The 13,097-nt window shown below is 43.8% G+C and overlaps 1 protein-coding gene across 1 annotated transcript in view; it reads left to right on the forward strand.

Annotated features, from left to right (window-relative positions):
• Nucleotides 1–38: 38 nt before the first annotated feature.
• Nucleotides 39–13,097, forward strand: part of RCOR1 (REST corepressor 1) — a gene marked incomplete at its 5' end in the record, with an annotated part of 147,248 nt that continues 134,189 nt past the window's right edge. Inside the window, 1 exon segment of the mRNA XM_006160086.3 lies at nucleotides 39–63. Coding sequence (XP_006160148.2) covers nucleotides 39–63 — 25 coding nt within the window.

Here is a 13,097-nt window from a genome sequence, read left to right on the forward strand (position 1 = left end):
CGGGGGGGGGGGGCATGAGGTGCGGACCCCAGGACCAGGCGGTGGTGCCCGACTTCGACCCCGGTGAGTAGCCCCGGACCGGCCCCCGCGAGCCGAGGGCGGGAGCCAGTGGGTAACTTTCTTTTTGTGTGTGTCCCCGGCGGTCCGCGGGGGACCGGCAGGGCGCGGAGGAGGAGCACATGCACGCACACGCGTGTCCTGCGAACGTGCCTCTGCATCGCGGGAGGCCCGAGTCGCCCCCGGCCCCGCCGGCGCCGCTGCCCCCCGCTTCTCCCAGGACCCGGGGCGGCGTCGGTGGTGGCCGCACCTGCCGGGGAGTGCGGAGTCCCCGCGTCCAGGTGCGCTGCGCCTCGGCCAGAGGTAGTGGTGGCAGTGCCGGAGAGTTAGCGCCTGCGAGCGCCCCGTACTTGGCAGGTCCCCGGGGACCCCTTTCTCTGAACCCTTACCACATGTTGCCCCCAGGTCTTTCCTGCCTCCTGCCAGCAAGTCCCCAGCCTCTTATGCCGCCTGCCTCCCCTCCCACTCCTAGGGCAAAGAGAGTAGGGCCCCCCAAATTCAGTTAATAAAAGAAGTGTGCTTTCCAGAGGGCGCCTGCCTGGGGAAGAGAGCTCGCGTGTGGCAGTTGGAGCTCAGGACCTACTGTATGAGCAAATGTGTGTGTTTGACGTTTTCTTTTCTTTTTGCCCTTTTTTTTTTTTTTTTGAGGGAAGATTGTGAAAGAATAGGACTATCAGAAGCTTTAGCCTAACAAATGACTTACACCCTAGAATGGAACAAGAAATCCCTACACCCTAGAATGTAACCTTTACTTCCCTTGCTGCTATTCCATGTGGAAGCAAATTTAAAGTGGTACAAGAAAAATCCAATCAGACAAAGGAATTCGTCAGATTTTAATGCATGAGATTTCTAGCCTGTCTCTGTATGAGAGCCTGTCTTTAAAGGTTGTTAGTATAGAAAACGTTTGAAAGGAGATGGGTTTTATTTCAGAAATAAAATTCAAAAGGGAATCTTGTAAAGCTGGAGTTAACAGCTCTCCTGGTTGGAGGGCTTTAGAACTGGAGGTTCTCTATGTAGGTTACACCACTAGTTTATTTGAAAAAATAAATGCATAAATGCTTTTCCTTGGAAACAAGGCTACAGAAAATTGCCAGGGTGATTGCACTTAAGCTGTGATTAAGGTACTAAACTCTGGGTGTACTTTGAAGTGAAAATACATAGGGATGCCTAGGTGAGCTCTTAGGCAGTCTGAAATAAACGAATTTTTGCAAATCTGTCATGTAAATTTTGGCTTGTTGATGTAAATCTCTTAAGTTTATGTAGTCTAACACCCAGGTTTGTATGCCTTTTAAACTCATGTTAGTGTTTTTGATAATTTCTCCTTGCCCCACATCTTCCTTTTTTGGTAGTTGCTTCTCATTTATAAGAATGACAGGATAGAGCTATAATAGGAGGCCAGGCTTTTTTTCTCCTCTATGCATGACTCTACCATTCCTTGGTTGGCCACCAGGGGAAGCATACTGTTTTTTGGTTACAGTTGACCCTATCTTCATTTTGTAGGTCAAGTCTATCTTTGCTTTAATACACAAAACAGAAAGCTTGTCACCAAGTTCCTCCTAGATATTATTTAAAAAAATCAACTTGCACAAATCTTTGAGTTAGCTGCTGGGTATTTGATACATTTTTGTTACATTAATTTTGAAAGTTTAAAAAATATATTTGATGTGACTGAAGAGGGCACGTTTGCTGGGAGCTACAGGAATTAGATTTCTGACATTCATCTAAATATCGATTTCTAGTTCTGCATTGCTAGTAATGACTCTGACTTCTTTGGTGTTGTGCTCTTTGAAACAGCAAGTGTATTAGGCTCATAGTTGGAACTGCCCTTGCACTTTATGATGGAATAGATGTGATCACTAATTGATTGGATGTTGATATTAACATTTTCACATTTCCTATTTTGTGTCGTTTTGTCTGGAAAGGAATGTAACTGGTATGAAGTAATTTCAAACCCTGTTTTACCAGAGTATTGGAACACTGATATGGCTGAAAATTGCAAGACTTTACTATTTCTTAGTGATTTTTATTTTTAACGTGTGTTCTCATTTAACTTAAAAACCTAAAGGGTAGGGAGACTTCCATTTTGGAATGGAAATGGTATAGCATACTTGCTTCATGGAAATTTTTTCTAGGTCTTTAGACTTAAAACAGGTTCTTTCCATGGGTACAAGTTAGGAATTACATGGAATTATGGGTGTGATTGATACTGTTATTCTTTTTTCCTGCATCAGCTTTGAATGTTCTCTTTTACCAGAATTTAAACAGACAGGTAGACATGAAGCTCAGCAGAAAGGTTTCTTTTTCTTTTTTTAACTATATATAATAAAGGTATATGAGGGAAAGCAGTTGATTTTTAAATTTTAATATTTTTAATTTATTCCCCTGTGAGAGACATCACCTCCAGAAAGGTTTTCATTCTATTATCTACACATCATGTGCCTGATATGTGTAGAGAGACCTTGAGACTTGAATTTGGGACCTTCCCACGTAAGTGTTGTCTTAACACTGTACCACTGTCTGGCCTATGATTTAATCTTTAAAATTATTTTTATTTATTTATTTAGGAGAGAGATTTTTAGCTGTAGGATGAGTGTGCTTACCAGAGAGACAGAAAGTGAGACCCCCCCCCCCAAGGGGGGATGGCCATGCTGAAATCCCTTCTTCACCCTCTTGGGATTTTGGGCACACATGTGTTTGGAGTGTTTCATGCCACTGGGTCCTGGACTCGAACCGCAATCGACTATGCATGAGAGTCCAGCACTGTACCTACTACACCACCTGCTGGCCCCTTTTAGCAATTTATTTAATTGATTAATATATTTATTTTACATTTTTACCATAGGGTGCATGAAATCTCAGGAGAGAGACAGCGAAAGTGAAAAATCACCCCAGGGAGGATGGCTACACCACAGTCCCTTCTTCCATCTCCTCTGAGGATTTTGGGCATGCATATGTATGCATCAGACATTTTCTTTTTCTTTCTTTTTTTTTTCAAGAGTTTTTTTTTGCTATAGGGCACATGTGTTTGCCAGAAAGACAGAGACAGAGAGACAGAAAGTGAGAAATCACTCCCCAGGGGGAGATGGCTATGCCGCAATCCCTTCTTCTCCATTCTCTCAGGTTCTTGGACATGCGCACACACGCACCCAGCATGAGTTTAAGCCACTGGGTCCGGGACTCGAACCGTGGTTGACTACATGGGAGTTCAGCGACATAGCCATTACACTACTAGCTGCTGGTCCCAGGCATTTTATTTTCCAGCCTCTGAGTCTGGAACTCAAACTGCAGAGTTGGCCATGTAGGATCCAGTGCCTTAATCACCATGCTACCTGCTGCCCCAATTTTTTTTAAAGTCAGATTTTAGTTATTTCCAGTATCCCAGCTTGACCTTGTTTAGGTTTGAAAGTAAGTCATTGGAGCCAGAACCATCTGATATTCCCTATGTGGTCTAAGAAATCTATTATCTCTAACAAATAGTGAGTGATGTAGATAGAGCGTCATAGTCCTAAAATCCCAATTCAGTTCTCAAAATTGAATTAAGACCTAGGTTAGAGGGCCAGCCTGTGGCATGGTGGTTAAAGTGGCCAGTTGTGTGGTTTGAGTCTTGGACCTGGAAGTTTGAAAAACAGACTGGGTGTGTGTGCCTGTGTCCAAAATTCTGAAAGGAGAGAGGGATGCAGGAGAAGGTATTGCAGCTTGACCATTCCTCATGGAGGGTGCTTGCTTTCTCTTTCTTGTGAGGGCACATGCTCTATGTCAAAAAATATTCCCCAAAACCTACGCTACATCAGTATAGCATAGCTTGATGATTTAAATTCAATTTCTGTTTACAATAAAAGAAAAAGATTTTTTTTTTTTGTTTTTTAATCAGTTGGAGGTAAAAGCAAATACCAGACTATAGCCTTACCCGTTGAATTTAAGCTGCGTTTCTACATGTGACATCCTGTCTTTCCATACTCTGTAATAGGGTATGCTGAATTGTCATTGATTTCTTTTTTTTGGAAGAGGTTTTTGCGCGTGCGCTCGCCAGAAACACAGAGAGAGAGAGCCAGAAAGTGAGAAATCCCCCCCCCCCGGGGGGATGGCCACGCCACATTCCCTTCTCTTCCATTCTCCTCTTGGGATCTTGGTCATGCTCGCACACGCACCCGGCGTGAGTTTAAGCCACTGGGTCTGGGACTCAAACAGTGGTCGACTACATGGGAGTTCAGTGACATCGCCATTACGCTAACTGCTGGTCTCCATTGATTTCTTTTAGACATTCTTCAGTAGTCATAGAAGAGGTTTTGAAGGAGGATGCTAAAAAAAAAAAAAATAAGATGCTGGAACCAGTGGGTAGCATAGTGGTTAAGGTGCTGGATTCTCACATGGCCAACCATGGTTCAAGTCCCAGGCCTGGCAACTTGAAACTCCTGCTGGCACATGTGCATGCGTGTCCAAAATCCTGATAGGAGAATGGGGGAGAAGAGATTGTGGCATGGCTATCTCTCCTGGGAGATGATAGTTTACTTTTTCATTTTTTAATAATTATTTTATTTAACTTTATTTATTATTATAGTCATTATTATTTTTCAACTTGATCAGAGAGAGACAGAGAGAGAGAGAGAGGGGAAGTGAGATAGCAACAGGTCCGAGACTTGAACCATGGTTGCCCATGTGGGAATCCAGCACTTCTAACCACCATGCCACTTGCTGGCCCAATTTTTCACTTTTTTTTTTCTCTGCCTCTGGCAAATGTATGTCCTGTAGCAAAAATTTCTTTCTTTCTTTTTTTTTTTTTTAAGAGAGATTTTTGCTATTGGGCACCTATACTTGCCGGAGAAACAGAGAGCCACAGATAGAAAGTGAGAAATCACCCCCGAGGAGGGATGGCCATGTTGCAGTCCTTTCTTAATGATTCTCCCCTTGGGACTTTGGGCACGCACGTACATGCACCTAGTGTTAGTTTCAAGCCTCTGGGTCCAGACTCAAACCATGGTCAACTATGTGGGAGTTCAGCGACGCAACCATTATGCCATCATTGATCCCCCCACATAGTAAAAATATCTCAAAAACAAAAAAAAGATGCTTATTTTATCCTACCTTTGGTTAGTTCTTTGCTGTGCTAGCAAAACATTTTGTTTTTCCTTTTTTTTTTTGGAGAGGTTTTTGCTATAGGGCGCGTGCACTCGCCAGAAAGTCAGAGACAGAGAGACAAAAAGCGAGAAATCACCCACCAGGGGGATGGCCACGCCGCAATCTCTTCTCTTCCATTCTGTCAGGATCTTGGGCACGCACGCATATGCGCCCATCGTGAGTTTAAGCCACCAGGCCCAGGACTCGAACCACAGTTGACTGCATGGAAGTCCAGTGACATAGCCGTTAAGCTGACTGCTGGTCCCAGCATCATTTATTTTGAAATGAGTGGTGTGTTTTATTTTCTTGTACTTTTTGCTGTAGGGCATGTGCGCTTTGGAGGAGTGTGTGTGGGAGTGGAGTAAGAAATCACCCTCTGCAGGGATGGTCATGCAGCTGTCTCTCTCCACCATTCTCCTCTTGAGATTTTGGGCACACAGGCACATAGGGCCAATGTGATTTTCTTTTTTTTGGCCCTTTTTTTTTTAAAGAGAGATTTTTGTTATTGGGTATGTGCGCTCACCAGAGAGAGAGAGAGGGAGAGAGGGAGAGAGAAAGCGAGAAATCACCCCCCTCCACACACCACCAGGCACTATGGCTATGCCACAATACCTTTTCGTTTCTCTTGGGATTTTGGGCACACATGTAGGTTTGAATTTCAAGCTGCTAGATCCACAGCTTGAACTGCTGTCAACCACATGGGAGTCCAGCGGCGTAACTATTACGCCATCTGCTGGTCCCAGTGGTATTTTTGAGGTGTAACAGTCTTTAAAAACATGATTAGTCTTGGGAAAGCAGGTATCATGGTGGTTAAGGTGCCGAATTCCCACGTGGCTGACTGTGGTTCAAGCCCTGGACCCAGTGGCTTGAAGATCATACTGCGTGCATGTGTGTGTATATGCTCCAAATCCTGAGAGGAGAATGGAGGAGAAGGGATTGCAGCACGGTCGTTCCCCCTGAGTGGGGTGATTTCTTACTTTCTCCCTCTCCACCTCCTTCCTGTGAGCATATGTACCCTGTGGCAAAAACCTAAACAAAAACATAATCGATCTTTATTTTATTCATAATAGAGAACGTATGTGCACACATATGAGTGAGAGAATGAGAGCAAAGGATTGGGGGCATGACCAGGCCTACACAGGGTCTAGTAAATGCTGCAGTCCCCTTCCTTCTGTCCTCTAGCCTCTTGGATTTGGGGCACTCACACAGCCAGGTTTCAGTCTACCTAGTTGGAGAAACTATCCACTGTTGCCATGTGGGCTCTGGCTTCTTTTGAGCAGACATTACTACCCACCAATCTTCATTTTGAACATAGAGTCCATTGTATTTAATTACATTTGGATCAGGTTATCATTAATTTACTGTCATTTCAGAGTTGACTTGTATTAGTAAAATGTGTTGCTTTTACAATGGAAGAATTTTATTAAACAATGAGTCTTTTTATTTGTTTGTTTGCCAGAGGGCACTCGTACTTGCTGGAGAAAGAAAGATAAGTAGAGGAAGTCCACCCCCTCCTTGTTTTTCCATAGGGAAGGATTGTCATGCCACAGTCCCTTCTCCATTTCTCATTTCAGGATTTTGGACAGGTACGTGCATATGCCCAGCTTATTTTTCAAGCTGATAGGTCCAGGACCTGAACACACATTGGGCCATGTGGGATAGAGCTATCTTAGCCACCATGGCCGGAAATATGTCTTCTTTTATTTTTTAAATCCTGCCTCAGCCTCCTTAATGGCTGGGACCATAGACATTCAGCACCAAAATTGGCTTTTTAGCATGGATTGGGAATCAAACCTGGGCCTCCCATGTGACCTCAGCCTGTTGCATAGCAGCACCAGCCAGCATGTGCTTCAGCTGCTGGGCCTGAAGGATGTCTTGACCTGTTTTCTTTTTTTTTTTTTTATAGGTAATTCTGTGCTCATCTTTGGACATACTGTTTTTTGTACTTTAGTTCCCAGTAAGAAAAAAATCATTTTATAGATAACTTAAAATGTATAGGTTATGGTGAATGCTTTGTGATTTAAACATACTTTAAAATAGTGTTGATCCAAATGGGAAACCGAGGTTCTAGCAGGTAGTGCTAAATCCTGTGAGTGATTGACTTCATTAATTAGTTTGGTAGGAAGACACCCAAAAGAGATGGTCAGGAGGTTAAATATCCAGTTTCTGTGACTAAGTAGGTGATATAAGGTAGGGCTGGTCATTTTATCTCCAGGGACCTCCATTTCCTCACTCATGAATCAGGGGTTCTTTCATCATGAATTGTCTAAGACTCTGTCAGTTACAGAATAGCATCTTTTTAAATTTTTTTCTTCTTCCAGAAGCAGCATAGAGTATACTATGAGAGCTTGGCCATGAGAGTCATCAAATCTGAGTTCAGATCCTGACAGTGCCTCCTGTCAACTGTGTGTTGACCCTAGGTTAGTTACTTAACTTCTGCCTTTATCTGTAAGATACAGATAATGAAACTTCATCCTCAAGAGGCAGAATGAATTGGGCTTATATATATGTGAGATGTTTAACCTGGTTTCTGGCTCAGTGCTAAGTAAAGGTTTTCTGCTGTTGTATTCTATTTGTGTAAGTACATCGCCAGGTACTGGTTGCTGTATTGCCTGCTTTACTACCTAGAGGAGACTGGTTCTAAATCAGTGAAGCCAGGGACCAGCAGTTAGCGTAATGGCTATGTCGCTGGACTCCCATGTAGTTGACCGCGGTTCGCGTCCCAGACCCGGTGGCTTAAAACTCATGCCGGGCGCGTGTGTGTGCGCGTGCTCAAGATCCTGAGAGGAGAATGGAGGAGAAGGGATTGTGGCGTGGCCATCCCCCCTGGGGGGTGATTTCTCGCTTTTTGTCTCTTTGTCTCGCTCTCTCTTTCTGGTGAGTGCACGTGCCCTATGACAAAAACCTCGCCCCCCCAAAAAAAATCAGTGAAGCCATTGATTTGAATGCAAATCATAAACTTGAGCTACTGGGAGAGGATGCTTTTACATTACACCTATCTGCTGCAGTGAATACCCTTTCCTAGAAGAGAACTAGTACAAAATTTAATTATTATTATTATTATTACTTTTTAGTTTATTCCATGAGTGAGTTAGAGAAAGACACCTGTTTGAGTTTTATGGTTTCTGTTGTTGACTTTTAAAAATGGAGTGTGTGCGGGTACCAGCAGTTAGCATAATGGCTCTGTTGCCGATCTCCCATGTAGCTGACCTCGGTTTGAGTTGCGGACCTGGTGGCTTAAACTCAATGCTGGGCTCGTGTGCATGTGTGCCCAAGATCCCAAAAGGGGAATGGAGGAGAAGGGATTGTGGCGTGGTCATCCCCCCTGGGAGGTGATTTCTCGCTTTCTGTCTCTCTGTCTCTGTCTTTCTGGCGAGCGCATGCGCCCTATAGCAAAAACCTCTCCAAAAAAAGAGGGGTATGTGGGGCTAGCCGGGTTTGATAGAGCCAGTGAGATGAGCACAACTAATAGGCTCAGTCAATCATCAACTGATAAAACTTAGATTAAAAAATTATAAACTGGGGACCAGCAGTTAGCGTAATGGCTATGTCGCTGGACTCCCACGTAGTCTACCACGGTTCGAGTCTCGGACCTGGTGGCTTAAACTCACGCAGGGCGCGTGTGTGTGTATGCCCAAGATCCTGAGAAGAGAATGGAGGAGAAGTGATTGCGGCATGGCCATCCCCTCTGGGGGGTGATTTCTCGCTTTCTGTCTCTCTGTCTCTCTGTCTGTCTCTGTCTGGTGAGCGCACGCGCCCTATAGCAAAAACCTCTCCAAAACAAACAAAAAAAATGATAAACTGGATCAGTAGTTGGAGTAATGACTATCGCTGGACTCCCATGTAGTCGACCGTGGTTTGAGTCCAGGACTCAGCAGCTTAAACTCATGCCGGGCACATGTGCGTTTGTGCCCAAGATCCTGAGGAAAATGGAGGAGAAGGGATTGTGACATGGCCATCTCCCCGGGGGGGTGGGGAATGATTTCTTGCTTTCTGTCTCTCTGTCTTGTTCTGTCTTTCTGGCGAGCGCACACGCCCTATGGAAAAAACTCTCCTCCCCTCCAAAAAATTATAAACCTTGGGGCCAGTAGATGGTGTGGTTGTTGGGGTGTTGGACTCCCGCATGACTGACTGTGGTTCAAGTCCCAGACCTGGTGGCTTGCTTTTTCACTTTTCATTTTTGACTTTTCCTTTCTCGTTTCTCTCTGATGAGCACATGTGTCCTATACCAAGTTTATAAAAAAAAAAAAAAAAAAAGATTAATTTATTAAAAAAAGAAAAAATTATAAACCTTGCAGAATGTAATTGCTGGGACCTTTGAACCACTTTTTCTCTGTCCATTCATGCTCGCTCCTACCTCTCAGGAGTGTACTTTTCTTTTTTTAGAACTATTTAATTAATTAATTAATTAGAATTTGACCAGAGAGGGTCAGAGAGAGAAAGTGAGAAAGCAAGCTGCCTTGTCCGGAACTTGAACCATGGTTGGCCATACAGGAGTCTAGCGTCCTTAACCACCACGCCACCTGCTGGCCCCAGGAGTGTACTTTCACTTTTACTTAATAAACTTCCTTTTCGCAAATGACTGACTGAGTGAATGAATGAATATGTTCCAGTTTTATGTTGCTAATAACACGAAACACTTGAAACTGGGTAATTTTTATTTATTTTTAAACTTTTTGAGAGATTTTTTGCTATAGGGTGTGTGCATTCACAGGAGAGACAGAAAGCAAGAAATCAATGCACCAGAGTGGGGGAGGTGGCCATGCTGCAATCCCTTCTCCTTCGTTCTCCTCTTGAGATTTTAGGCACGAGTACACACGTGCCCGGTGTGAGTTTAAGCCACTTAAAATTCATGCTGGGTGTGTGTGTGTGTGCTCGCCCAAAATCCTGAGAGGAGAGTGGAGGAGAAGGGATTGTGGTGTGCACCCCCCTGCCCCCCGGGGTGATTTCTCGCTCTCTGTTTCTATGGAGAGTGCACGTGCCCTATAGCAAAAATCTCAATTAAAAAAAAATAGGTATGATGGTAATAGTTAAAATTGCAATCCAGACAATTGCATGAAGTTTTTGAATTTTCCCTACCTCAAGATTACCAGAGATAAATAAAATTGTAGTATCTATTTAAGCCAACCTTCCTGGTTGGCCTTGGTTTCCTTGTTGAAGAAAGTTAGTATAGGGACCAGCAGTTAGCGTAATGGCTATGTCGCTGGACTCCCATGTAGTTGACCGCGGTTCGAGTGCCAGACCTGGTGACTTAAAACTCACGCCAGTGCATGTGCATGCGTGCCCAAGATCCTGAGAGGAGGAGGGAATGGAGGAGAAGAGATTGTGGCGTGGCCATCCCCCCTGGGGGGGATTTCTCGCTTTCTCTCTCTCTCTCTCTGTCTGTCTGGCGAGCACACGCGTCCTGTAGCAAAAACCTCTTCAAAAAAAAGAATGTAAGTACAGGGACCAGTAGTTAGTCTAATGGCTATGTCACTGGACTCCCATGTAGTCCACCGCGGTTTGAGTCCTGGACCCAATGGCTTAAACTCACTCTGGACGGCGTGTGCATGCATGCCCAAGATCCCAAGAAAAGAATGGAGGAGAAGGGATTGTGGTGTAGCCATCCCCCCTGGGGGGTGATTTCTTACTTTCTGTCTCTCTGTCTCTCTCTGTCTCTCTGCGAGTGTGCGCGCCCTATAGCAAAAACCTCTCCAAAAAAAAGAAAAAAAGAAAGAAAGTACACAGATAGAGTGACTTTGCCTCTTTCATTACTTAGTTATTGAAAGTATCTCAAGATAGGGAACCAGCAGGTGTTGTAGTAGTTAAGGAGCTGGACACTCCACATGGTCGACCATGGTTTGAGTCCTGGGCCTGGTGGCTTGCTTTTTCACTTTCCCTCTCTCTCTGTATGTCTCTCTCTGGTCAAATTAAAAATAAATTAATGAATAAGTAAAATTAAATAAATAATTCTTTTTTTTAAAAAAGAAAGTATCTCAAGTAAACTACCTAGAGCCATATGAGGCCAAACTTCAAAAATTTATTTATTTATTAAAGGTTTTTGCTATAGGTTTCATGCGCTTGCTGGAGAGAGAAAGAAAATGAAAGGAAAAGTGAGAAATCATCCTCGGGAGATGATCAGTCCCTTCTCCAACATTCTTCTCTAGGGATTTTGAGTCTCCACTCACATGTGCCTGGTATGATTTTCAAGCCACTAGGTCCAGAATTCAAACCGTTTTTGGCCATGTAGGAGTCCAGCTCCTTAAACACTATACTACTGACTCCCCCAAGTTTTATTGTCTTAGAACCTGAGACTGGGTGTATTAATTGGGAACAGAAACATGTGTCTGTAATTTTAGAGCCAGAAATAGGAGTTAAACTTTTTAAATAATTGAAATAACAACATAGTTATTGTGAATAATTTGATTATGACTTTTTGAAAATCACCATAAGGTAGTATAGAATTATAAACATAGAATTATTGGATATCTCCTTGCCCTGTTGGTTAAGGCAGCTGGATCCTACATGACTGACCATACATTTTTCGTCCCAGACTTGGTAATTTGAGAAATACACAAAGTGTGTGTGCCCAATATCCTGAAAAGAGAGAGATGGAGAAGGGATTGTGGTGTAACCATGTCCCATGGGGGTTGCATTCTTTTCTCTGTCTTTTCTTGGCTTGCACACATACTCTCTAGCAAAACAAAACAGTACAAAACCTGGAAAGAGGGCTGGAGTGACACAGTGGTAACTCAAGCTCATCCACAGTGAGGAAGGTCCTGTGTTCACATTCTGGGCCCTCCCTGAGAACTCTTGACTAAGCATGATCCAGGCCAGCTGAGACTGGGTACAGACTGTGGCCTGAAGACCTTGTTGGGAGTGCTCTCTCTCTGTGCCTGTGTTTTCCATGTCTTTCTCGTGAAGTTTCTTGTAAAGTTTCAAATAGAACAGTATTCAGCATTCTGATTAAACACTGAATATTAGGCCAAATTTACTTCAGGTGCAGCTAAAACCTATTTCCTCCCTTCCTCCTTCATCAGTTTGAAGTTGATTTATATTATTTCTGTGATAGTTCGTATCCTCTTAGAAGCAGATACCTAGGTAATTAGATGTGCAAGAGATTCATTGGGATAAATACCTGTGAAGGATAAAGAAGGAGGGAGTTTAGGTGTCAGCAGCCTGTAGACTGCATGCTATGGAAGATGGGAGAGAAGGGTGGAGGAGCTCAGACTACAGTGCAGCTTGGAGAAAATCTCAAAGATTGTGTGTGTGTCTCTTTGTTTTTAATATTTTATTTAACTTTATTATCATTATTTTCCAGTTTGGTTAGACAGAGAGAGACAGAGAAAGTAAGCCACCAGGTCCAGGACTTGAACCATGGTTGGACATGTGGGAGACCTGTGCCTTTAATCACCACACCACTTGCCAGCCCGGTGTGTGTCTCTTTTAAAGTTTATTTGTAGATTCCAAGAGGGAGATCCCTCAGCAGGGTCTTGACTGCGGCCTTCAGTCAAACATAGATCATAGGCACACATGTGTGGCTGGTATGCTTAGAGAGGTCTCTGGACTTGAACCAGGAATCTTCATGTGGAATTGTGTAACAGAGTGTCACATTTTACCACTCTGCCACCATCTGGTCCCCATTTTTTAATTGAGAGCACACATACTCTTAATGATAGAAAGTACATGCATGTGGCATGAGAGAGAGAAGAGAGAAAGAGAGGAAGGGAAGGGAAGAGAGAGAAGGAGGAGAGGTAAAATCACCCTCTACAAGTCTTACCATGCAGAGATCCCCATTCCCCAGTTTCTCTGGCTCCTGTGTGCTCAGTTTTTTTCTGGCCAACCAAGATCTGATCTTTAGCGGTCACCAAAAAGGCTTTCAGCAGGGCACTAGTGTTACCTTTGTACCACAGCAACCGGGCCCAGAGCAAAGAACATTTGTTAGT

The sequence above is a fragment of the Tupaia chinensis genome, unplaced genomic scaffold, assembly GCF_000334495.1.
Source record: "Tupaia chinensis unplaced genomic scaffold, TupChi_1.0 Scaffold000671_2, whole genome shotgun sequence".
Lineage (NCBI taxonomy): Eukaryota > Metazoa > Chordata > Mammalia > Scandentia > Tupaiidae > Tupaia > Tupaia belangeri.